The sequence below is a fragment of the Haliotis cracherodii genome, unplaced genomic scaffold (assembly GCF_022045235.1).
Source record: "Haliotis cracherodii isolate W230 unplaced genomic scaffold, xgHalCrac1.p SCAF_23, whole genome shotgun sequence".
In the NCBI taxonomy this organism is placed as follows: Eukaryota; Metazoa; Mollusca; class Gastropoda; order Lepetellida; family Haliotidae; genus Haliotis; species Haliotis cracherodii.
Genome location: NW_027266279.1, coordinates 839,117 through 862,566, shown reverse-complemented (window position 1 = coordinate 862,566; position 23,450 = coordinate 839,117). Strand labels below are relative to the sequence as shown.

Genomic DNA, 23,450 nt, shown 5'->3' with positions numbered 1-23,450 from the left:
ATTTCTACAACACTACAGCCTATCTGTAAGTAGTGAGTTGAGTGCTAGCTGACAAGTGTGATCTGTCTGCAGGTATTTCTACAACACTACAGCCTATCTGTATGTAGTGAGTTGAGTGCTAGCTGACAAGTGTGATCTGTCTGCAGGTATTTCTACAACACTACAGCCTATCTGTATGTAGTGAGTTGAGTGCAAGCTGACAAGTGTGATCTGTCTGCCGGTATTTCTACAACACTACAGCCTATCTGTAAGTAGTGAGTTGAGTGCTAGCTGACAAGTGTGATCTGTCTGCAGGTATTTCTACAACACTACAGCCTATCTGTAAGTAGTGAGTTGAGTGCTAGCTGACAAGTGTGATCTGTCTACAGGTATTTCTACAACACTACAGCCTATCTGTAAGTAGTGAGTTGAGTGCTAGCTGACAAGTGTGATCTGTCTGCAGGTATTTCTACAACACTACAGCCTATCTGTAAGTAGTGAGTTGGGTGCTAGCTGACAAGTGTGATCTGTCTGCAGGTATTTCTACAACACTACAGCCTATCTGTAAGTAGTGAGTTGAGTGCTAGCTGACAAGTGTGATCTGTCTGCAGGTATTTCTTCAACACTACAGCCTATCTGTATGTAGTGAGTTGAGTGCTAGCTGACAAGTGTGATCTGTCTGCAGGTATTTCTACAACACTACAGCCTATCTGTATGTAGTGAGTTGAGTGCTAGCTGACAAGTGTGATCTGTCTGCAGGTATTTCTACAACACTACAGCCTATCTGTAAGTAGTGAGTTGAGTGTGATCTGTCTGCAGGTATTTCTACAACACTACAGCCTATCTGTAAGTAGTGAGTTGAGTGTGATCTGTCTGCAGGTATTTCTACAACACTACAGCCTATCTGTATGTAGTGAGTTGAGTGCAAGCTGACAAGTGTGATCTGTCTGCAGGTATTTCTACAACACTACAGCCTATCTGTATGTAGTGAGTTGAGTGCTAGCTGACAAGTGTGATCTGTCTGCAGGTATTTCTACAACACTACAGCCTATCTGTATGTAGTGAGTTGAGTGCTAGCTGACAAGTGTGATCTGTCTGCAGGTATTTCTACAACACTACAGCCTATCTGTATGTAGTGAGTTGAGTGCTAGCTGACAAGTGTGATCTGTCTGCAGGTATTTCTACAACACTACAGCCTATCTGTAAGTAGTGAGTTGAGTGCTAGCTGACAAGTGTGATCTGTCTACAGGTATTTCTACAACACTACAGCCTATCTGTAAGTAGTGAGTTGAGTGCTAGCTGACAAGTGTGATCTGTCTGCAGGTATTTCTACAACACTACAGCCTATCTGTAAGTAGTGAGTTGGGTGCTAGCTGACAAGTGTGATCTGTCTGCAGGTATTTCTACAACACTACAGCCTATCTGTAAGTAGTGAGTTGAGTGCTAGCTGACAAGTGTGATCTGTCTGCAGGTATTTCTTCAACACTACAGCCTATCTGTATGTAGTGAGTTGAGTGCTAGCTGACAAGTGTGATCTGTCTGCAGGTATTTCTACAACACTACAGCCTATCTGTATGTAGTGAGTTGAGTGCTAGCTGACAAGTGTGATCTGTCTGCAGGTATTTCTACAACACTACAGCCTATCTGTAAGTAGTGAGTTGAGTGTGATCTGTCTGCAGGTATTTCTACAACACTACAGCCTATCTGTAAGTAGTGAGTTGAGTGTGATCTGTCTGCAGGTATTTCTACAACACTACAGCCTATCTGTATGTAGTGAGTTGAGTGCAAGCTGACAAGTGTGATCTGTCTGCAGGTATTTCTACAACACTACAGCCTATCTGTATGTAGTGAGTTGAGTGCTAGCTGACAAGTGTGATCTGTCTGCAGGTATTTCTACAACACTACAGCCTATCTGTATGTAGTGAGTTGAGTGCTAGCTGACAAGTGTGATCTGTCTGCAGGTATTTCTACAACACTACAGCCTATCTGTATGTAGTGAGTTGAGTGCTAGCTGACAAGTGTGATCTGTCTGCAGGTATTTCTACAACACTACAGCCTATCTGTATGTAGTGAGTTGAGTGCTAGCTGACAAGTGTGATCTGTCTGCAGGTATTTCTACAACACTACAGCCTATCTGTATGTAGTGAGTTGAGTGTGATCTGTCTGCAGGTATTTCTACAACACTACAGCCTATCTGTATGTAGTGAGTTGAGTGCTAGCTGACAAGTGTGATCTGTCTGCAGGTATTTCTACAACACTACAGCCTATCTGTATGTAGTGAGTTGAGTGCTAGCTGACAAGTGTGATCTGTCTGCGGGTATTTCTACAACACTACAGCCTATCTGTATGTAGTGAGTTGAGTGCTAGCTGACAAGTGTGATCTGTCTGCAGGTATTTCTACAACACTACAGCCTATCTGTATGTAGTGAGTTGAGTGCTAGCTGACAAGTGTGATCTGTCTGCAGGTATTTCTACAACACTACAGCCTATCTGTATGTAGTGAGTTGAGTGCTAGCTGACAAGTGTGATCTGTCTGCAGGTATTTCTACAACACTACAGCCTATCTGTATGTAGTGAGTTGAGTGCTAGCTGACAAGTGTGATCTGTCTGCAGGTATTTCTACTACACTACAGCCTATCTGTATGTAGTGAGTTGAGTGCTAGCTGACAAGTGTGATCTGTCTGCAGGTATTTCTACAACACTACAGCCTATCTGTAAGTAGTGTGATCTGTCTGCAGGTATTTCTACAACACTACAGCCTATCTGTAAGTAGTGTGATCTGTCTGCAGGTATTTCTACAACACTACAGCCTATCTGTAAGTAGTGAGTTGAGTGTGATCTGTCTGCAGGTATTTCTACAACACTACAGCCTATCTGTAAGTAGTGAGTTGAGTGTGATCTGTCTGCAGGTATTTCTACAACACTACAGCCTATCTGTATGTAGTGACTTGAGTGCTAGCTGACAAGTGTGATCTGTCTGCAGGTATTTCTACAACACTACAGCCTATCTGTAAGTAGTGTGATCTGTCTGCAGGTATTTCTACAACACTACAGCCTATCTGTAAGTATTGAGTTGAGTGTGATCTGTCTGCAGGTATTTCTACAACACTACAGCCTATCTGTATGTAGTGAGTTGAGTGTGATCTGTCTGCAGGTATTTCTACAACACTACAGCCTATCTGTATGTAGTGAGTTGAGTGCTAGCTGACAAGTGTGATCTGTCGACAGGTATTTCTACAACACTACAGCCTATCTGTATGTAGTGAGTTGAGTGTGATCTGTCTGCAGGTATTTCTACAACACTACAGCCTATCTGTAAGTAGTGAGTTGAGTGCTAGCTGACAAGTGTGATCTGTCTGCAGGTATTTCTACAACACTACAGCCTATCTGTAAGTAGTGAGTTGAGTGCTAGCTGACAAGTGTGATCTGTCTGCAGGTATTTCTACAACACTACAGCCTATCTGTATGTAGTGAGTTGAGTGTGATCTGTCTGCAGGTATTTCTACAACACTACAGCCTATCTGTATGTAGTGAGTTGAGTGCTAGCTGACAAGTGTGATCTGTCTGCAGGTATTTCTACAACACCACAGCCTATCTGTATGTAGTGAGTTGAGTGCTAGCTGACAAGTGTGATCTGTCTGCAGGTATTTCTACAACACCACAGCCTATCTGTATGTAGTGAGTTGAGTGCTAGCTGACAAGTGTGATCTGTCTGCAGGTATTTCTACAACACCACAGCCTATCTGAGGGACCATGAACATCCAGGCATTTTAAAAAGTTACCTCTCTGGTAAGCTTTTGGTCGTTGTTGCTTCAAATAGGTAGAACAATTTTATGCTACCTGATTGTCAATACCCAATAACAGTAGCTACTTGTGAAGAATTAGTAACAAAATGAATGCATAATCTTACATTTAATCATTGCTATTACGTTTCACATCAATATTCATTTTGGGTATGCATGTACAAGACATATGGTGATGTCATTTATGTTTCTTCGTGTCAGGTCTGATGACCTTGACCTTCCAACTGTCCTTCAACTCGAGTGTCCTGAATGACTGGATGTCCACTCCACTCGTCTTGGCCGGTTTTGTTGACTCTCAGACTCCGACCCCCATCTTCACGGTCAAGCCAGGGGCAGGTAACTGCAAATCATACTGCTGTTACTGCTTTGTTCACTTGTACCGTTAGAATCTTCCACAGGCTATTGCAACCATTAAAAATATTTATGATAAAACATATATTTTTTACGGAAGCCTTTTAGCAATGTTTAGCATGTTTAGGGCCATTTTTTGTTTTGTTTTTTTGATACTATCTTGAAATTTCAAGATACAGAAGTTGAAATTTTAAGATAGTGTCGAAAAAAAAAGAAAAAAAATAGCCCTAAAAGGCTTCCATAATTTTTTCATGAAGTTGAATTAAGGTTTTGATTTTCATTTGAAAAGAGTTCAGAAGATAAAAACGTGTCTGACCACATAATTGCTGGTAGATCTTTGTTGTATGACCACCTGCTAACATTGGTAAGATTCTGTCATTTGAACTTGTTGACCTGTCATCACCATGTGATCATAACGTCAACCACAGGTTTTTCTACGTTTGTGTGTAATCGCTCATCTTTGACTGCCATGGCATGACTAATGTTGGCGGAAGTAAAACCCTGCTCAGCTCCATATTTGAAGTTATTCATCAATCAATTCATGTCCCAGTGATGTTAGGCCCTGCAATTCAGTGTGCAGAGTTGTGTCCCTTAGGAATACCAGAAACCAATGGTTTCCCGGTTCCAAGTTTTTAGGTTTGTCAGCACACGTAAACGTCAGAAACCTGCATCACTTCGGGCTTTCCTTCTTCATTAGACTGACATGCTGTGATGTAACTGGAATACCGCTCAAAACAGCATTAAACCCAACTCTGCTCACTCACTCACTCACTCACTCACTCACTCACTCACTCACTCACTCACTCACTCAGTCTTATGGCTTTGCAATTTTCAGGAAAGAAGCCAATTTCAGAGGACAAATCGTCTTTACAGCTGCCTCCCAGGACTGCACGCTCTAAGTCACATGATCGAGATCGCCTTGACAACTCACAGATTGTTTCCAGTCCACTTGATGGTTTGCGCACTCCACCCAACACACCGTATGACATGCAAGGTTTTACTAGGGCTGACGTGGAAGCAATTAAGAAAATGGCAATGGCATCTTCTCCATACGCTGCATCAGAGTGTTCTACATCAAGTCACATCTCCTGCCCAGATCCCAGCAATGGCAATGCCCCGAGTTTAGATCCTTCTCTAATCGAGGATCAGATTTTGCAAGAAATCATGGCACAAAATGCAGCTGATTTAAGAAACGTAAAAGATGGGACGGTATTGAGGAAATCAGCAGAAAAAGAAGTCTTTGAAAGATCTCCAAAGACTGAAAGAAAACCAGATGCAAATGATGTTCAAAAATCTCCAAAAGTCAAACGAAAAACAGATCAAGATTGTGTAAAGGATGTTGAAAACAGTGTTCCAGCAGCCCCAACTGAAGAACTAATGTCATCAGAAACCACAAACGTTGATCTTAATTCAAAAAGCTGTGATACTCTTGTAGGAGAAAGTGAGGAGCTGTGTGATACAGATCGAGATGGTCAAACTGATGGAGCTGTTTCGGAGCTAACAATTCCTCAACCGGATGTGCTCGATATTTATGCTCAAGCAAATTCCTCCACAGAAAAACTACCTCCATTGAGAGCAAGTTCTGAGTTACCTCCCCTTCACCACTTCACACCACCGGTGAGTCCGAGCAGACGAAAGAGTGGGCCTGTAGAACCAGTGCTTTCGTCTGTGGTTGCCAGTGAGATTGTTACGGCTCCTATCATGGAAAGACGGAGGTCATCATTATCAGCTATTCAGGAACTGATCTCGAAGAATGCTGGACGCTCGGCACCATCGAGCTCTGATGTTCATGTGTATGATTCCGCAACCGGCGCCAATGTGCCCATGGAACTAGCAGGAAGTCCAAAAACGTATGGGAACAGGCTGAGTGACATGACAGGGTGGTCCTCCGAGTTTGAACACAGTGGCGAATATTTATCAGAAAGGAACTTGGCACGGTTTGAAGCTTCCACAGAAGAAATCTCACGACGTAAAAAAAGTAAGGCACTTCGGTAAATAGTTCTACTTTTTAATGATCTTTATTTTTAAATTTGATTTCTGTTGACAGTAGTGGTGTAACGATACAGCGATACAGTATTGTATCCCGATGCACAGCCCACGATACGATGCATCGATTTGGAAAGCACGTATCGCAATACATACGATATTTTCATAACACAGTTTTACCTACGGTATTTTCTTGAGTATAGTGCGCACTTTTTTTCCAAAAAACACAGCTGTGTAGAAGGGGTTGCGCATTATACACGAATTAATGAGTTTTGATGTTTTTCCCCCATGGAAAGACATTACTGTGAGCACGTAACACCGGAAATACCATGTCAACAAATCCATACTGAAGTTCGCAAATTATTCATGTAATTACAATGTCTGGCTATAAAAAAAAATTTCTTTGTATATCTGGACTTGTTTGTAACTTATCTCAATAATTTTATTCAAAATTCCTTTTAATATTGTTTTAATTAATTTTGGCAAAATCGTGTGTGAAGCGATGCACGGGCGCTTGACGGTGACTGGTCGAACTGGTTCCATGTAAAAAATATTACCCGGCAATATCGATCAGCTGCTTCGCTTAGGGTTATTATTATTTTAAATATGTTTAGTAAAAGCTGCATCTAAATGTACAATATATTGGAATATATTATTCCTGATAAAAAAATAGTTTCAGATACAACTTTTGCCGATCCTTGCCTTAAAATACTGTAAAGTTATATCATTGGGTGTGTCTTGACCGAATCACGGGTAGATTCCAAGAAAACGTGTGGACATGTACAGCTGATTGCTGTGTCCGGCTTAGTTTACGAGAAAATACACAAGGTAATCTTAATCCCTGGATATAAAACAATGCCTAGCTGAACAAAAAATACAATTTAAACGGTAAATCAACATGTCTGGTGATTTTTTATCTCAAATTTCGAATTTGTACTGACAGTTTCTCATCACCCGTTCGTTTGCCGGACTTCGCTGAAGGGGTACGGTGTAATTTTTTTCTGCGCATAATATTCAAATTTCTTTTTTTCCAAAATATTGAACCCGCTAGAGGGGCGTGCGCATTATACATTGGTGCGCATTATACTCAAGAAAATACATGAAATACATGGGCGGATACTGCTTTTTTTAAAAGGGGGGGTGCACAATTAAGTTCTATTTATTGTCTTTGGTGGTAATTTATACAGAAATAAAGATTTTTTTCGAAATAAGAAGGGGGGGGCGGGGGTGGGGGTGGTGCGCCCATGAAATATGTTTAACAGTTTCAAAGCCAGTTTGTTGTTTCAGTTAAACATACTGTATTGCTGACAATTTGCCATAACAGTAAATAAACACCTCATATCTTCTTCAGCTGTACTTGTCACATCTTTTAGATAGCAGAAAGACATCAACTTGGCTTAGCTTGTACCAGTAAACACTGTATCGTGATACATATCGTATCGCGACCCCTGTATCGTGATACGTATCGTATCGTGACCCTCCCTTATCGTTACACCTCTAGTTGACAGTAGTATTTTTGAGTAGGTGTCGGGGAGGGAAATGTACGATGTGAATGACCTTGTATCCATTATCATGATTATCATGATTATCCACCATGAACTAACTTGATGTCCACTGGTCATTGATGTTCTTGTTTAAGTTTTACATGTATAATTGGAGACAAGAAGATGCAGATGGGCAAGCACTTTAACCATGTTAACATGGTTAACCTGTTGTCTGTCTCCCAAACCCAGAGAAAAATTTAAAACAGTAGTCTAACTTAAGTCTAGAATGATTTCCTAAATCTAGGTTGCCTCAGCTCTAGGCTGAAACTAAGGATTTTTCTGGGCCCCATTTGGATTTTTATATTTTATTTTGAAGATATATATATATTTGTAAATTTTTTAAAGATATCTCTATTTCTGGGACTAAATGTCTTTCTATATAACCTGTACTTCACGCATTTGACAGTCACAGGCATTGAGGGAAACATCTAATCTGCTGTTTTGGTCCCTACACTCAAAACCCTGTGAAAAAAAGTGCTTACATTTGCATGCTTCAGTCAAAACATACTTTTTTTATGTTTGTTCCCGTTTATAACCATCCCTTTGGCTTCATGGACCCGAAACAAAATATGTTGAGAGTAAACTTCTTTCATCATGTTCATCGTGTTCATAAACTGGTGCTTGCTATAAAATGTGAAATATGTTTAGTGAACAAATATTGAAAACTCTCAACGCCACTTGGCTTATTCAAAGACATTGTGTGTAGAGATGATAAATCCCTGAGAGGAGCTTATGTTCAAGCAATGAAGCCAGCAACCCTGTTGGTATGCTGCCGTCTCAGGACATTGTTTCGACGGTATATATTGCAACAAAATTTCACAAATAACATCATTGGGTATTGTGACATGTTTGTAAACATTGTGGTGCTGAATTCTAAAGGTAGGGGCTAATTGCTTGTGATATCATCAACCAGGAGATGTGTTTATTAACAGACCACCCTGATATAGCTGGGATATGTGGAATTCACTTTTGAAAAACATGAGCTTGTGTCAAAAGCAGGACACTAAGTGCGGTGTATGTAACCTCCTCCTCTTCTTCCATAGTGAACCGTGCCATGCCATGCCAATGAAATCTATTGTAGAAAAAGTTTTTGTTGACAGCTGAGAGTTTCCGAACCCTGTTGAAGAACTATGCCCCATCAAGCTCCCATTCCCCCGGCCCCTCTCTGGACCAGGTGATACAGAACCTGCCCATCTCCTCTGTGTCAGAGCTCGACTCTGTGGATGGTGAGGAGCCTCCCAGGAGGGTCATGAAGACACAGGTGAGATAACAGATAGTGGGAGGGGGTCATGAAGACACAGGTGAGATAACAGATAGTGGGAGGGGGTCATGAAGACACAGGTGAGATAACAGATAGTGGGAGGGGGTCATGAAGACACAGGTGAGATAACAGATAGTGAGAGGGGGTCATGAAGACACAGGTGAGATAACAGATAGTGGGAGGGGGTCATGAAGACACAGGTGAGATAACAGATAGTGAGAGGGGGTCATGAAGACACAGGTGAAATAACAGATAGTGAGAGGGGGTCATGAACACACAGGTGAGATGTCAGATAGTGGGATGGGGTCATGAAGACACAGGTGAGATGTCAGATAGTGGGAGGGGGTCATGAAGACACAGGTGAGATGTCAGATAGTGGGAGGGGGTCATGAAGACACAGGTGAGATAACAGATAGTGGGATGGGGTCATGAAGACACAGGTGAGATGTCAGATAGTGGGAGGGGGTCATGAAGACACAGGTGAGATGTCAGATAGTGGGAGGGGGCCATGAAGACACAGGTGAGATAACAGATAGTGGGATGGGGTCATGAAGACACAGGTGAGATGTCAGATAGTGGGAGGAGGTCATGAAGACACAGGTGAGATGTCAGATAGTGGGAGGGGGTCATGAAGACACAGGTGAGATGTCAGATAGTGGGAGGGGGTCATGAAGACACAGGTGAGATAACAGATAGTGGGATGGGGTCATGAAGACACAGGTGAGATGTCAGATAGTGGGAGGAGGTCATGAAGACACAGGTGAGATAACAGATAGTGGGAGGGGGTCATGAAGACACAGGTGAGATGTCATATAGTGGGAGGGGGTCATGAAGACACTAGTGACACATCATATACTTGGCGGGAGTGATGAAGACACGGGTGAGATGGAAATTGTGTCTCAGTATATCATGTTGGCATACTCTGGAAGAGGTGAGAGAACAAAGCAATGACACAGTTATCTCCCTTCCACCCTTATGTGTATTAGTTGGCTGTTGAGGAACTTTAAGAAGGTGTATGATTGTTTCATCAGAGTATCCTGTCCTGCTAATATTAGCATCAGCAACAAGTGGTTATGAATGGTGCTTTATCATGTTTGTTATGCCAAATTTAGGTGATCAATCATATATATTAAACAGCTGTATAATTATATTGTATGACAAGATTCTTAATCAATAACTCTTTTGGTTTGTGGTTTCAGTGTGATTTGACATAATTGTTTCTCACCACTAAACCACAGATTTAGTAAAACGTTTTGTTTTCATCACATATCAGTTTCATGGTTGAGTTAAGCTGTGTTTTTCCTGTCATTTGTAAACATGGTGACTGTTGCTTATATAACCAATGAACTGACTACCCCAGCTAGAGAATAGTCTGCAATCTGACACCTTCAGGTTAGCTCTCTAATGCTATTGGGGTTCATGTGGTTCTGAATCGTAATACTTGCGCTTTTTGAGATGTCTGTATTGATTTTTGATCAAATTATCAATTGTTTGTAACAGTTTCAGGGCTTCTTCTTGCCCCTTCATCAGGTGAAATGTTCATGTATTGTCTCAAACTGTAGAATGTGACAACTTTGAATTTCAGTCCAGCGAAGATCCCGAGGACCACGATTTTGAAATAGTTGAATGTGGGCGTGTGTCTTTGTTGGACACTGCAGTGAGTGTAGATATTGTGTGGTGTCGGTGTACTACGTTCTTACTAACCTATCAGTTGTGTGCCTGTTGAAGTGTCCTTCACAGCATGTGGTTTTCTCTTGTGGTTTCTGTCACATTGATGTTTAAGACAATTTTATCAAGATGGGAATGCTTGGTCAGCATCACCTACATCCTCAGAGATGTACAGGGTATTTGTGCAGGGGAAAGCTGCATGCCTATTGGCATGTGTAGGTAGAAACTAATGAAAAAACATTCGCACCCTCAGGGGCCATTTGTAACTTCAGTGTGCCCCACACCATTCCTGAATTCCTCAACAGAGAATTTGCTGTCACTGCCGTACACATGCAGGTTTTTTAGATATATTCAGAATGATATATTTTACAAATTCTTCTGTAGGTCTTCTGTATAACTAATGGCAATTGCAATGGAACTGAGCCTATCCTCGGCGAAACTTATTTACTTAAAAAGAATTTATATAAGGCTCCTCAAAGAAAGATGTTTTAGAACCACCATGCAAGTTTTGTTCACGACCTCCATCATTTCAATCGTATCATAAAATCTGTTATAAAACTATCAATAGACTGTATCTGCTGTTTTCCCCAAATTTCACCAAAACATCCCCTATACAAAAAATATGCTTTCCACAGGGTTTTTGGTCCTATACTCCCCCCAGAGCCCCACCTCCGGATCTGCCATTGATTGCTATGATGCCTATTTGATGGATGGATGTATGTCTTTCCTTGAAATGATCAATGATAAATTATTATGTTTAGCGCACATAGAAGACTCTGGGTATTGATGATATGGAAATATGTGATACATTCTTTCCATTTAATATTTTCCTATCTGCTAATGCTGGTTGTCTTGCCTCTATGCTTCTAATTGCCGACACTTGGGTATTAGACTGATAGGTTTTGGCGTCATCTTTTGTTTGCTGATATAAAATTGAGCTATGCATAAAAACTGATTTTACTCCATTTTCTGGCATAATTCAATCATATCACATCAGTGGATACCAGTTCTCTTCACATATTGTACCCATTCAAAGAGTTGCTTGTTTGAATTTGCAGCCAGAACCCAATGATGTGATGTGGGTCCGAATCCTCGTTCACCCCAATTATGATTCTAGGGGCTGCCTCCATGGTCTAGTGGTAGAGCGTCCGCCTGGAGAGCGGAAGGCCCGGGGTTCAATCTCCCGCCGCGTGATACCAAAAGACGTTAAAAAATGGTACTTGTTGTTACCCTGTCTGGCACTCGGCATTAAGGGGCTAAAACAAGGACTGGTCGGCTCGGAGTCAGTATACTGTGTCTGAGTGGGGTATTCATGTTAAACTGCGGCATGGTATCTCAGTGAGCTAGCACTATAAATTGGCATCAGTCCGGACTAGTACAAGCAGCCACACAAACACACATGCATGCACGTCGGTATATAAGTGCAATTATCTTGGACGCGACGTTAAACCTCATTTCACCTCACCTCACCTCATCTATGTTTCTAGATTTGTCAGCACCATCCAATTGTTCTTGGATTTCAAAGTGGTAAACGTCTGAGACTTGCTTCAAATCAGGCTGTCCTCCCACATTAAGCTGACATGTCATGATATACAATGTAACTGGAATACTGTTCAAAGCGGCGTTAAAACCAACTCACTTGTTAGAATTTTGGCAATTTCTGTGTGTGCAGTATCAGAAGTATTGTCATTGATAACAGGAGAAAGCTAACTTCTTTAACATGTTTGAATTTGCTTTTTCGAAGTTGGTATGAAGAATTGTTGTAAAGAAGTTGTACATCAATATAACTAGCTCCCTTTGTCAAGAGAAAGCTGCATCTGATTTAAGCCAGTTATACAAAAATGTTCTTTTCTCAAAAACAATGAATACTGACTAGCATTAGAAACTAACATGTTTAGTCCACTGGTCTTTATGATGATAAGAAAACTCTTAAAAAGGGCCAATTTCTCCTAGTTCTCAGGATACCTTAACTATTGGGCGGCTTGGCAAGGACTTGTGCCAGTTTGTGCTGCTGACTGGGTGGAGCAGGGGTGTGTGCAAAAAGTTGGAATCTGGTCCAAAAATGAAACTTGACTTGAAAAATAGATGTTTCTTTGATAAATGTATACATTGTAATATTAGTGAAGGGACAATTTGACAAGAGTCAGGTGGTTCAGGAAAAGGAGTATATTGTTTTAAAGGCCTTACATTTGTCCACATCCGGGGGGTTGTTTTCTCAGTTTTGTATCAGGTGCATGCAATGGGATGTTATTAGTTTCAGTAGATTAGCCGTAGTATGTGTTTTGTTTGTATTCTGTCTGTATGGGCTGGTTCAGTGTGTGCATATTCCACTCTTCATTGTTCATGTGGCTGTCTATGTCTGCCTTCCTTTCATTATTCCATTTCAAGATGAATTATTTGTTGTACTCCTGAACTGTGATCCTCTTGTATTCCTCCCTCAGTGCAGACTTAGAGCTGAAACTGTCTTTACTCCCATACTTTAACATAAACATTTGATACCCTCATGCTAAGATGTCTTTATGGAAAGGGGGGCTGGAATCTGTTTGTCTGCTTGAGACACACATACTGGCTAGACAATAAGATTTTTTGTCTGCCAGAAACACACATATATTGGCTAGGCAATCTGTCTGCTAGACACACACATATTAGCTAGACAATCTGTCTGCTAGACACACACATATTAGCTAGACAATCTGTTTGTCTGCCAGATACACACATATATTGGCTAGACAATGAATACATTTAGGAAATGATACCGATATGTGGTATGTCTGTTTGCTGCCTACTAATTTCATTGCTTTAAAAGCTTGTAATAATAGAGAGTAGATAATACAGAGATTGTAGAAAAGATGCACAGAGGAATATTTGTCAACATTTCTAAATATGTTTTCTAGAAGTAGAATGTGAAAGGTGTATTGTGACCGTAGCTTGAAAGTTGCAGATTCAGCCACAGGCAATATCTTGTTTGTGTTTATCATGTCCATAACGTTGCAGTTGAACAAATGTTTCCATCAGCAATAAAACTACTCATTGAAATTGTTAAGTGTAATAATGATGATGATAACTTCTTTGATAGGCATTTAGAAGTTTGAGTACTAAGTAAGGATAAGAATTTATGGATGAACAACTTCTTTAATACAATTAAGTAGCCATGTTTCGGTGTAGGTTCTAACACCGTTATCAACTCTTCATCTATAAATTCTTATCCTTACCTAATGATGATGATGATTCTACATCACAAGGGACATGCTCAGTGCACATAGATCATGAATGCTGTCAATTTCTTGGAATTAAGCATGATAATGTTTGAGATTTGAATAGGCTTGGTGCCAAATTTTTGGGACAGAATTTTCATTTGACATTTGAAGCTACTATTCATGCTATTAACCTGATTGATCCAAACACTATTGCATGAATTTATCATGCTTCTTTTTGTACTATTTTATATGACGCATGCTGCTTAATTAACCCAAAAAGTTTATTGTATGTTGCCTTGTTTTAATTATTTTTTCAATTTTTAAAATCTTGTCATGCTTGTGGCCGGTTTAGTTATTAAGGTGACAGACATACAGCAGGTTACTGTGTAATGAATCATGAACAGAACCCAGTTATAAACTGCACCAAAATTCTTGGAAAGTTAAACTTCTCATTCAGCTTTGTCCATTTCACAGTCAACAGCACCAGCAATTTAGCCAGCCCTTTCACACTTGATATTATCAATCTGTCATATAACTGCCACATGTGTTTGACATGAGTACCACGATTATATATATTTAGATCATGCACAAACTATATGTAACACTTGTTAACAAACTGAAGGATGTGTAATGGTATTAGATATTTGATATATGTACACAGTAAACTATGTTAAGGAACCGCATATCACTTACTGACCGATATAACTTATTTTTTAGTCCCGCTATTTTTTTTATGGTATATATGCTGTATATATGCTTATAAGAAACTACGGTTATTACAAACTAAGATTAGTGGTTCCTTTGAGTTTGTTGTAACCTTAGTTTACCGTATGTAACAGACTAAAGTATAATGTTTGTGTTGGTATTTCAGAACCCCAACTCCCGCCTGACCCATTTCAAAGAGATTGCCGTGGAGAAGGGGCTGGACTCCCAGAACTACCAGTGTAAAGGATGTTCACGACCAGTCGGACTCAGTAAGTCCATGTCTGCACATCAGTCAGTGACTTGGATTTGTAATGTGGCTTTGAACAGTAGAAAACCTAGAAACATGATCATCGTGAATCTAGGATTCAAACTCAGAATCATAGGTTTCTGGCATGCCTGTTTGATTCATGAACTGCTGCACCTCGTACAACTGGGCCACATCTCCTGATAAGAATAACACCTAATTCTCTGGTATCAGTGCAAGCTGATGCTTCTTGTAGTTAGTGTACACGTGTTGGGTCCATGTATTGCCAGTGTCATAGGTTGTCTTATATGGGAACATGGTGCTTATATAATATATATGTGTCATGCTTCTGTCATGTATACCATATTTTCTTGAGTATAGTGCGCACCCATGTATAATGCGCACCCCCCTCTAGCGGGTTCAACATTTTGGAAAAAAAGAAATTTGAATATTATGCGCAGAAAAAATTTACACCGTACCCTTTCAACGAAGTCCGGCAAACGGCTGAGAAACTTCGTCAGTACAAATTCGAAATTTGAGATAAAAAATCACCAGACATGTTTATTTACCGTTTAAATAGTATTTATTGTTCTGCTAGGCATTGTTTTATATCTAGGGATTAAGATTACCTTGTGTATTTTCTCGTAAACTAAGCCGGAAACAGCAATCAGCTGTACACACGTTTTCTTGGAATCGACCGGTGATTCGGTCAAGACACACCCAATGATATAACTTTATAGGATTTTTAATGCAAGGATCGGCAACCATTGTATCTGAAACTATTTTATTTATCAGGAATAATATATTCCATTATTTTCTTAATTATATGCAGCCTTTACTAAACATATTTAAAATAATAATAACCCTAAGCGAAGCAGCTGATCGCTATTCCCGGGTATTATTTTTTACATGGAACATGTTTGACCAGTCACCATCAAGGCTCACGCGCACGTGAGCACGAGAATTTCATGTTGACATAGAATCGTCAAACAAAAACAAATATGACTTTTAACGAGTCAAAGTATGTCATTTATGATATATGTATCCATTCTCTGTCAACTAAAGTTCGTTTCAAGGCGTCAATAGCGGTATTCTGACTGTGGTTGCTGTTAATAACGGTGAGTTGTGCGATCTTCCGATCGCTTCACACACGATTTCGCCGAAATTAATAAAAACAGTATTATAAGGAATTTTGAATAAAATTAATGAAGTATGTTACAAACATAAGTCCAGAAATACAAAGAACACTTTTTATAGCCTGACAGTGTAATTACATAATTATTTTGCGTACTTCAGTATGGATTTGTTGACATGGTATTTCCGGTGTTACGTGCTCACGGTAATGTCTTTCCATGGGGGGAAAACAACATCCAAACTCATAATTCGTGTATAATGTGCACCCCCTTCTACACAGCTGTGTTTTTTCGAAAAAAAGTGTGCACTATACTCAAGAAAATACGGTATGTCATGCTTATGTTATGTATGTGCTCATACTTAGGGAACATGGTGCTAATTTCATGAATGTGATCGTACTTGGGGAACATGGTGTTTATGTCATGTACATGATGTATGTGATCTTAAATGGAAACACAGTGCTTATTTCATGAAAGTGGTCTTGTATGGGAACAAGGTGCTTATGTCATACAAATGGACATGCTTAGGAAACTGAGAAAAGGTATTTTGTTAGCCAGGTTATGTTTCCAAGACAATTCCAGGCATCTCAAGAAGAATGGTTGATATGTGTTGCAGTTTATGGCAACCCCCGAGTGTGTTCCTTTGATGGTGGCTACTACTGTTTTGAGTGCCATGAGAACGACGAGTACTACATCCCAGCACACATCATCTTCAACTGGGACTTCCGCAAACAGAAAGGTAAAACAAGTCCGAGATTCATCTGCCATGTCTACCTTCAAAGAATGTGATACTTCTGATACATGTGATAATGTGAAACAATACTTCAGTGTCCACACTTTGCCATGAGTAAATCCACTATGCTACAAGAGATGACCTCTGTCTCTCTCGCAGTGCAGTATCCATGTTGAGCCAGGATAGATGACCTCTGTCTTTCTCTTTGTCGTAGTGTTCAAGTTGGTCCAGGAAAGATGACCTCTGTCTTTCTCTTTGTTGCAGTGTCCAAGTTGATCCAGGATAGATGACCTCTGTCTTTCTCTTTGTCGCAGTGTCCAAGTTGATCCAGGATAGATGACCTCTGTCTTTCTCTTTGTTTCAGTGTCCAAGTTGATCCAGGATAGATGACCGTCTTTCTCTTTGTTGCAGTGTCCAAGCGGATCCAGGATAGATGACCTCTGTCTTTCTCTTTGTTGCAGTGTCCAAGATGAGCATGTTGAGCCAGGATTGATGACCTCTGTCTTTCTCTTTGTTACAGTGTCCAAGATGAGCCAGGATAGATGACCTCTGTCTTTCTCTTTGTTACAGTGTCCAAGTTGATCCAGGATAGATGACCTCTGTCTTTCTCTTTGTTGCAGTGTCCAAGATGAGCAAAGATAGATGACCTCTGTCTTTCTCTTTGTTGCAGTGTCCAAGTTGATCCAGGATAGATGACCTCTGTCTTTCTCTTTGTTGCAGTGTCCAAGTTGATCCAGGATAGATGACCTGTGTCTTTCTCTTTGTCGCAGTGTCTAAGATGAGCCATGATAGATGACCTCTGTCTTTCTCTTTGTTCAGGTTGAGTACATCCAAAATGCTACAATAGATGACCTCTGACTCTCTGGTGCAATGTCCAAGTTGAGCCAGGCTAGATGACCTGTCTTTCTCTTTGTCCAGGTTGAGCTAGGAGTAAATCAAAAATGCTACAATAAATGACCTCTGACTTTCTGTTGCAGTGTCCAAGTTGAGCCAGGAGTACGTCCAACAGATGGAAGACCAGCCAGTGTTGGACCTGGAGGAGCTCAACCCTAAGATCTATGATCACATCCAGGAGATGGAGGACGTCAGAGTAAGGACACCAGAATGTTGAGCACCATCAGTTGCTACTTGAAAGTAATCTCTGCCCCAAATGGGAATTGATTTGGGTTTCATTTAATAATGACAGCTACTATAAATTGTTTGGTGTTTGAAAGTATTTGTTCATGATTGGATCTTTTTCAGTTGAAAATGTTTAAGTTCAAAATGTTAAACAAGAATGTTAAGGTACAAGGATATTTTCCTCACAAACTTAGTTTTAAAATTCTTCTTGCAACAACTTTGGACGGTTGTGTCAGTGTTGGGTGCTACTGGTAGGGCACAGACGGTTGTGTCAGTGGTGGGTGCTACTGGTAGGGCACGGACGGTTGTGTCAGTGGTGGGTGCTACTGGTAGGGCACGGACCGTTGTGTCAGTGGTGGGTGCTACTGGTAGGGTACGGACGGTTGTGTCAGTGTTGGGTGCTACTGGTAGGGCACGGACGGTTGTGTCAGTGGTGGGTGCTACTGGTAGGGCACGGACGGTTGTGTCAGTGGTGGGTGCTACTGGTAGGGCACGGACCGTTGTGTCAGTGGTGGGTGCTACTGGTAGGGTACGGACGGTTGTGTCAGTGTTGGGTGCTACTGGTAGGGCACGGACAGTTGTGTCAGTGTTGGGTGCTACTGGTAGGGCATGGACGGTTGTGTCACTGGTGGGTGCTACTGGTAGGGCATGGACGGTTGTGTCAGTGGTGGGTGCTACTGGTAGGGCACGGACAGTTGTGTCAGTGTTGGGTGCTACTGGTAGGGCATGGACGGTTGTGTCAGTGGTGGGTGCTACTGGTAGGGCACAGACGGTTGTGTCAGTGGTGGGTGCTACTGGTAGGGCACGGACGGTTGTGTCAGTGTTGGGTGCTACTGGTAGGGCACGGACGGTTGTGTCAGTGGTGGGTGCTACTGGTAGGGCACAGACGGTTGTGTCAGTGTTGGGTGCTACTGGTAGGGCACGGACGGTTGTGTCAGTGTTGGGTGCTACTGGTAGGGCACGGACGGTTGTGTCAGTGGTGGGTGCTACTGGTAGGGCACAGACGGTTGTGTCAGTGTTGGGTGCTACTGGTAGGGCACGGACAGTTGTGTCAGTGTTGGGTGCTACTGGTAGGGCATGCACGGTTGTGTCAGTGGTGGGTGCTACTGGTAGGGCACGGACCGTTGTGTCAGTGGTGGGTGCTACTGGTAGGGCACGGACGGTTGTGTCAGTGTTGGGTGCTACTGGTAGGGCACGGACCGTTGTGTCAGTGGTGGGTGCTACTGGTAGGGCATGGACGGTTGTGTCAGTGGTGGGTGCTACTGGTAGGGCACGGACCGTTGTGTCAGTGTTGGGTGCTACTGGTAGGGTACGGACGGTTGTGTCAGTGTTGGGTGCTACTGGTAGGGCACGGACGGTTGTGTCAGTGGTGGGTGCTACTGGTAGGGCACGGACGGTTGTGTCAGTGTTGGGTGCTACTGGTAGGGCACGGACAGTTGTGTCAGTGTTGGGTGCTACTGGTAGGGCACGGACGGTTGTGTCAGTGTTGGGTGCTACTGGTAGGGCACGGACGGTTGTGTCAGTGTTGGGTGCTACTGGTAGGGCACGGACAGTTGTGTCAGTGTTGGGTGCTACTGGTAGGGCATGGACGGTTGTGTCAGTGGTGGGTGCTACTGGTAGGGCACGGACAGTTGTGTCAGTGTTGGGTGCTACTGGTAGGGCATGGACGGTTGTGTCAGTGGTGGGTGCTACTGGTAGGGCACGGACGGTTGTGTCAGTGGTGGGTGCTACTGGTAGGGCACAGACGGTTGTGTCACTGGTGGGTGCTACTGGTAGGGCACAGACGGTTGTGTCAGTGGTGGCTGCTACTGGTAGGGCACAGACGGTTGTGTCAGTGGTGGGTGTTACTGGTAGGGCACGGACGGTTGTGTCAGTGGTGGCTGCTACTGGTAGGGCACGGACGGTTGTGTCACTGGTGGGTGCTACTGGTAGGGCACGGACGGTTGTGTCAGTGTTGGGTGCTACTGGTAGGGCACGGACGGTTGTGTCACTGGTGGGTGCTACTGGTAGGGCACGGACGGTTGTGTCACTGGTGGGTGCTACTGGTAGGGCACAGACGGTTGTGTCAGTGTTGGGTGCTACTGGTAGGGCACGGACCGTTGTGTCAGTGGTGGGTGCTACTGGTAGGGCACGGACGGTTGTGTCAGTGGTGGGTGCTACTGGTAGGGCATGGACGGTTGTGTCACTGGTGGGTGCTACTGGTAGGGCACGGACGGTTGTGTCAGTGTTGGGTGCTACTGGTAGGGCACGGACGGTTGTGTCAGTGTTGGGTGTTACTGGTAGGGCATGGACGGTTGTGTCAGTGTTGGGTGTTACTGGTAGGGCATGGACGGTTGTGTCAGTGTTGGGTGTTACTGGTAGGGCACAGACGGTTGTGTCACTGGTGGGTGCTACAGGTAGGGCACGGCATGCTTACTCTTTTTGGTGAACACCTAGTGTCATCACTGATTTTCAGTGATTCATTCATTTAATTTTCACAGATATTTAGCCTTTTACACTGAATGGAATCTATTTCGTCAGATAATCAAGACTAGTCATTCTGTGACATTTTATAGTTTCTAGGATACTTCAGTGATACTTATATCATTTCATTTTTGGTACAATTATTTTTGTCATAATCTTTAGCATTCATCCTTTTTTTCCAAGATTTGTCAGATTTTCTTTTAGAATTACAAAAATGCAATATGTTTTGGGTGTTGCCAGAGGCAGTAGGAAGGTATTTATAACTCTGCTAAGGGGCCGATAATCCCAGACATATACTGTATATTTCCTATTTAGCTTCTACGTCAGCAGCTGTGTTCTTTGAAGACGTATCTCTTCACCTGTCATCAGTCGGTGGCTGTCGATCTGAGGAAGAAGGTGTGGCCTCGAGAACACCTGTATGACAGCAGACACCTCTGTTCTCTCTCAGTAAGTACTTATGGCAAGGCTGCCTCCGTGGTCTTGTGGTAGAGCGTCCGCCCAGAGAGCGGAAGGTCCGGGGTTCGATCCCCGGCAGCGTCATACAAAAAGAAGTTAAAAGATGGTACTTGTTGTTACCCTGTCTGGCACTCGGCATTAAGGGGCTAAAACAAGGACTGGTCGGCTCGGATTCAGTATACTGTGTCTGAGTGGGGTATTCATGTTAAACTGCGGCATGGTATCTCAGTGGGCTAGCACTATAAATCGGCATCAGACTAGTACAAGCAGCCACACACACACACACACGTGCATGCACGTCGCCATATAAGTGCAATAATCTTGGACGCGACGTTAAACCTCATTTCACCTCACCTCACTTATGGCAAGGAGTACACAGGTGGTCATATGGTTGTCATGTATGTCTGTCATGTACAAAGCCAAAGTAATCATGGTAATAACATACAGTTATTGCATGTATTTTCACCTCTAATTAAGGCTGGTCAGGTAATGAAAAACACACCAAGTCTTCAGGTATAATAAATAGTGTAGCAAGACTGAAAATGAAAACATCAGGGCTCCTTTCTCTTTTGTGTTAAAAGACAAATTAATCATGCTAAATAAACCCTTTTTTTAAATTTTGATGACAGTGCCCTGGTGTCTGTTTAAATGACCATATGTTTAAGAGTCCAGGGGAAGCCACTCAGACTGTTAATTTGTTGACTATGCTGTAACTTGTCCTGCATTACATATTGCACATTCCTCTTACCACTGAAGTCCAAACTGGAGATCCTTGCTTCTTGTTTGCTAGTTTGTTGTTTAAAGCTGCACTCAGAAATATATCAGCTATGTGACGCCAGTCGTCTGGATCAGACAATTCAGTGATTGACATCATGAACATCGATATATGCAATTGGGATACAATAACATGCATGAAGCAAGTCATTGATCCTTACCACCCGATCCTGTTAATCGCCTCTTCAGCAAGCATAGTTGCCTCTTACGGCAAAGCATGGGTTGCTGAAGACCTATTCTAACTTGGATAGAGCGGTGGGGTAGCCGAGTGCTAAATCGTTGGCTCGTAATGCCGAAGACACAGGTTTGATTCCCCACATGTGTGCAATGTTTGAAGCCTATTTCTGGTGTCCCCCTCCATGATATGGCTGGAATGTTGCTCGTTCAGTCGTTCAGGAAGTTTTCCTTGTTTAAAGCATTTTGTCATTTGTCATTATTAAATTACCTTTGGTCCCGAGAGGAACAGTTAGTTTTCCTTTGAGGCCACCATGGCACTGGCGCTAGTCTAAGTTGCAGGTTTGATAGAAAATCCTGGTGGTTGGCTCAACAGAGTTTGGATGCTACTCACCCATCATCCAAGGATTAAGTGATGGAGTTTGAAAAGAAATAATCTTAAAAATGTTCATTTCAGAGATTAAGTGTAAGTCTATGTGCGGGGAAGCACTTTATTCATTTGGTCCTTATTCAAGAGAACTATAAATCCTGCTGTGTTTTAGACATTTGTACAACCCGTGAAGATCCCGGTAAGAATAGGTCTTCAGCAACCCATGCTTGCGATAAAAGGCAACTCTGCTTGTCGTAAGAGGTGACTGATGATCAGGTGGTCAGGCTCACTGATTTGGTTGGTTGTGGTATCCCAGTTGTGTAGATCGATGCTCTTGATATCACTGGATTGTCTGGTCCAGACTCTATTATTTCCAGACCACCGTCAAAAAGCTGGAATATTGCTGAATGTGGCGCTAAACAACAAACAAACAAACATTTGTACATATCAGGTCTCCCTCTTCACAGGACTTGCTGCAGATTCCATCCGGCCAGCTGGCAAGGTTCCTGAAGGAGGTTGTAAAGTTTGCCAGTAAGCATGTGTATGACTGTTCCCTGTGCTCCCAGAAAGGATTCATCTGTGAGGTGTGCAACAACCCCAAGGTCATTTACCCCTTCGAAGTGGAATCTACCTACAGGGTGAGTGTTACCTTTGTTCACAATAGACTCAACCATGTAGTTGTAATTAAGTAAATTAGTAAGTGTTTGTGTGTACAATTGCCAATACACCTTTATCTGTGGGAGTATCACAGCTGACAGAAGTCACTGAAACTGACATCAAATATTCTCAAAGACTCTTCTTAAAACATAAATAGTTTATAAATGCTTCCTCTGTATAAAAGAGTGTGGTTTTATGAGGCTTTTAGCAATATTCCAGCAATATCACATCCGGGAACAAAAATAAGCTGCACACTTTTTATCCATTTGGGGAATTAAACCTGGGTCGTCTGTTGACTAGCAAACGCTTTATCCACTCGGCCACCCACCACCCCCTGTATGCAGAACTGTTCATGGCTTGACAATCGCAAGGTTTAAAGTTTGTATCCAAGGGTGGATATAACATCACATTTGATTTTTATTCATGTCTGGAATTGTGAGAACTTCTTTACTTACATTATCTGAATGTGACATTTAAGTGTGCAGTGCTCCCAAAATTTATGGCTGAACAGCTTTGAATACAAGGTTTATGATGAGATGTTTACAAAAGTTTCAGTTTCTTTATTCTGTTTAAAAACTCTTTAGTTCCAACAAAATTGTATTTCAAGGCAAGACTGAACCATATCTTATACCCCTGACTGAAAAGGGCGGGGATATATATTTATACCAAGGAATTCCATCCATCCGTCTGTCCGTCCGAGCACAGACTGCTGCATAGATTCTTTTCAACCTTAGTGAACCCTTTTTATACCAATAGGAGAGGTGCAGTGTTAAGTTTGATTTCAATACAATGTATTTGGATTTGGAAAAAATACAGCTATTTCTCATTTTTTT

General features: G+C 42.1%; 1 protein-coding gene across 4 annotated transcripts in view; it reads left to right on the top strand.

The window, feature by feature from the left end:
* The window catches only part of LOC139471655 (pleckstrin homology domain-containing family M member 1-like), a 53,181-nt gene that overhangs the window by 12,158 nt on the left and 17,573 nt on the right, over positions 1 to 23,450 (top strand). For 3 of the 4 annotated variants that reach the window (XM_071254080.1, XM_071254079.1, XM_071254081.1), the window contains exons 7-16: positions 3,698 to 3,768; positions 3,984 to 4,118; positions 4,969 to 6,111; positions 8,764 to 8,924; positions 10,510 to 10,581; positions 14,661 to 14,763; positions 16,488 to 16,610; positions 17,582 to 17,694; positions 20,502 to 20,633; positions 22,428 to 22,598. In XM_071254080.1, the coding sequence (XP_071110181.1) occupies positions 3,698 to 3,768; positions 3,984 to 4,118; positions 4,969 to 6,111; positions 8,764 to 8,924; positions 10,510 to 10,581; positions 14,661 to 14,763; positions 16,488 to 16,610; positions 17,582 to 17,694; positions 20,502 to 20,633; positions 22,428 to 22,598 (2,224 nt within the window). The remainder of the gene's footprint in view (positions 1 to 3,697; positions 3,769 to 3,983; positions 4,119 to 4,968; positions 6,112 to 8,763; positions 8,925 to 10,509; positions 10,582 to 14,660; positions 14,764 to 16,487; positions 16,611 to 17,581; positions 17,695 to 20,501; positions 20,634 to 22,427; positions 22,599 to 23,450) is intronic. The other variant, XM_071254082.1, reaches the window with a different exon arrangement.